The 3,663-nt window shown below is 47.0% G+C and overlaps 1 protein-coding gene across 1 annotated transcript; it reads right to left on the bottom strand.

The window, feature by feature from the left end:
• Window positions 1-813: 813 nt before the first annotated feature.
• On the bottom strand, window positions 814-2,734 carry LOC311327458 (E3 ubiquitin-protein ligase TRIM21-like; the record flags this gene model as incomplete). Its single annotated transcript, XM_084460497.1, has 2 exons — window positions 2,649-2,734; window positions 814-2,450 (listed from the first exon to the last, which is right to left on the bottom strand). Exon 2 carries the CDS (start codon window positions 2,446-2,448, stop codon window positions 814-816), a length of 1,635 nt encoding a protein of 544 aa, XP_084316623.1. The 5' UTR covers window positions 2,449-2,450; window positions 2,649-2,734.
• Between the last annotated feature and the right edge of the window lie 929 nt (window positions 2,735-3,663).

The raw sequence follows: 3,663 nt of genomic DNA, 5'->3' as shown, positions 1-3,663 counted from the left end.
CCATCTCAGAGCTAGGCTATAGGGGCTACAGGTGCACACTACTTGTTTTCATATTTGGCAGCCTTGGACATGTTCATAGGTTGGTTGTCAGAGGACTTCGTCTACTTGGGACGTCCAAGAAGGAAGCTAAAAGGCTCACCAAGTACTGCTCTGTCTCTGCAATTATTGGCAGCCGCCATATATGGCGGAGACGTTGCTACTTGTACCCATGATGAGTGATGTGTTTTGTATGTGAAAGACATTGTCCATGTTAATTGTGAGTGTAGACTTATCTGTGTCTTTAGTATTTGTGTCCCTGTGTGCATTGTTTATTATGTGGACATGAATAAATGATTAAAATGTGTGTGTATCATTTTATCTGTCTGGATGAATTGATAGTCCAGTCAAATGGCAAATGACAAAACAGTGTTAAAATCCCGAACTACCCCTTTAAAGTCGCACTGAAACGGACCTTTGAGATCATCTAACTTCCGTAGTTTGACGTATTTCCGACGCAAACAAGCTATGAGGGTGGGACATATGTTTAAAGGAATTTGATTGGAACATTGACAAGTGGACGGGTTTTAAGAACTTTAGACAGATTCGATAGAAGGATAGCGTTGATTGACGGGTGAATGTCGTGAGATTATTGGCCTAAAATCTAAGGTACCTGGTGTCGTCATTGCACGTGACCTACCGTTTTCCAGGAAGTAAGAAATTGTTTGGCATACATCGTTGAATAGGTGAACACTATGACCAATTATGTGAACCAAAATGGGACAGAATTCTTTTTTCATTTCAGTGCGACTTTAACAGTAGAGTGGAGAGAACGTCTCAGTGTCTGTGACTCACAGGACAGATGATGAGAGGGCTGGTGTTTTCACCATCATCATTAATACCAGTGGAGAAACAAGGGTAGAGTCTCTCAGTGAAAGAACATCCAGTGTAAGAGTAGATCTGAGACCTGGCCTCCACGTCGTAGAAGGTGACCTCGCCCTCCTCATAATCCACAAACACCCCCACCTTCTGGGGCTTGACTCTCAGACTAAGGTGGACATCAGGCCCAGCGTGAGCTATGTAATTACCCTCACCCCACAACCCCAGAGCCCAGTGTCCCTTCACAGGACTGCGCTCTATAACTCCCTTCCTGTTGATGGACTCTCTGGCCACTCCTAAAACCCATCCGGTTTTCCCCCTCACCTGCACCTCATAGTAGAACCTCCCAGAGGAGAAGCCCTCCTTTCCTAGAACACAGACTGCATAATCAAACCTATCCGGGTTGTCAGGGAACCTTTGATATATCTGTTGCAGTCTCACTTGTTTCCCATCCTGAGACAGGACGAGTTGGGGATTGGCTGTATCAGGGTCCAGAGTCACATCCACTGCACACCACTTCACCATCCTCAGTTTGACACCAGTGATCTCTTTGTGGAGCGTCTCCTCCAGCTGAGACACGGCTCTTCTCACTGGGCCCACACACAGGTCAACGTCAACCCTGATCTCAGAGCAGTCCTTGGCGTGCGGGAGGGTGGAGAGGGTGTGGTCGCTCTGCAGGAAGGAGAGGTGGTCCTCGTTGTGCGAGAGCTGCTCCAGCTCAGCGCTTCTGTTCTGTAGTTCCGCGATGTTCTGCTCCAGCTCTTTAATCATCTCTCCAGTCTTCTTCTCTGCTGCTTTCTGCTTCTTCTCGATCGCCTCAATCAGCTCGGCCTGGCAACTCTCGATGGAGCGCACCAGAGCAGTGAAGGCCTTCGTGCTTTCGGATATCTCCTTCTCTGCTTCCGTCTTGCTGTGCTCTTCCGAGCTTTTCATTTCCTCCACCTTCTGCTGTATCTCCTGGATCATCTTCTGCATCTCAGACCTGGTCTGTCCCACCTGAGCCTTCCTGACCCCGAACTCCTCCTCCGTGGAGACGGTCTTGTGACCTTTGTGGTCTCCCTCCGTACAGAACTGACACACACACACCTGGTCGTCTCTACAGAACAGCTCCAGGAGTCTCCCGTGCTTCTTACAGACCCTGTCCTCCAGGTCGTCCACGGGTTCGATCTGCTTGTGTTTCTTTAGGGCTGGAGCTGTCCGATGAGACTCCAGGTGAGTCTCACAGTAAGAGGCCAGACACACCAGGCAGGATTTGACGGCGCTGAACTTTGGCCCAGTGCAGACGTCACAGGGCACCGTTCCAGGGTTGATAAGGGCTTGCTTCGGGGTGATAGGTGCGGCTTTATCCGGGCCTGACCTCTTCATCTGGGCAGCCATTTCAGCAATGAAGGTGTTGACACGAACCTCGGGTCTGGTGTTGAATTTCTCCTTACACAGGGGGCAGTAGTACAGGTCAGTGGTGTCCCAGTAGCCTCGGATGCAGGCCATGCAGAAGTTGTGTCCACAGGGGGTGGAGACGGGCTTAGTGAACACATCCAGACAGATCGAGCACTGGACCTGCTCTTCAGACACGAGGATACTGGAAGATGCCATAGCTGGGAACACAACACAGTGATTCAATATAGCCTACAGTTCTAATAATAGTGTTCAAATAATGTTTGTAATATCAGCATCTCTCACTCTCTCTCTCTCACACACACACACACACACACACACACACACACACACACACACACACACACACACACACACACACACACACACACACACACACACACACTTTCTCTCCTCACCTCAGTATTCTGTCAATTTTCAGGTAGAACAAGAGAAGTGTCCATTGGGCCTGCACCTGTCTGTTGGTGCAGCTGTGGAGGCTGACGGTATAATACCTATGAGACGTTGTCAAAAGCTTGTTTCTCTTAGAGAAGAGTTAACTTTCATTTCTGCAAAGTGACGTTCAATAGCCCCTCCCCCAGTCCCAGATCACATTTCCACTCTTAAAGCAACAGTTCACATTTGTCACTATATTCATCTTTTTATTTATTAATCTTAAAGTCGCACTGAAACGGACGTTTGAGATCATCTAACTTCTGTAGTTTGACGTATTTCCAACGCAAACAAGCTATGAGGGCGGGACATGCGTTTAGAGGAATTTGATTGGAATATTGACAAGTGGACGGGTTTTAAGAACTTTAGACAGATTCGATAGAAGGATAGCGTTGATTGACGGGTGGATGTCGTGAGATTATTGGTCTAAAATCTAAGGTACCTGTTGTCGTCATTGCACGTGACCTACCGTTTTCCAGGAAGTAAGAAATTATATACTTTGATATAAGATTACAATAAAAGTCGAATTTTGTAATTTTTTTGGCATACATCGTTGAATAGGTGAACACTATGACCAATTATGTGAACCAAAATGGGACAGAATGCTTTTTTCATTTCAGTGCGACTTTAAACAGTTCATTCAATTGTTGATGTAACCCATCTGTTTTGGCATGCCCAGGGTGGTAGAACTAGGGTCTCACACTTGGGAGGCGCTGATAGTTGCGCCTCTCTTGGAGGAACTGTCAGTGCTCCTTTGAGAGTGAGTTTCATCAGCTCCTCTTACGTTTCACTCGATTACATTATTCCATCCCTTCAGCAGGCAGATGGGTCAGTTCTGGAAATGGTCAGTTCTTATTTGAAGCACAGGCAGCTATTGGTGGATGTGGGATGATGTCTCAACCAGAGTTTGTTTATATATAAAAGGACCGCTCTTCTTCCTCATAAACGACCTGAAGTGTGCCTGTTCATGTCAACTATTTT

Source organism: Borostomias antarcticus, assembly GCF_949987555.1.
Source record: "Borostomias antarcticus genome assembly, chromosome: 32".
NCBI classification, from domain to species: Eukaryota; Metazoa; Chordata; class Actinopteri; order Stomiiformes; family Stomiidae; genus Borostomias; species Borostomias antarcticus.
Note: the sequence above shows the minus strand (reverse complement) of the source record. Positions and strands in the feature narration are given on the sequence as shown.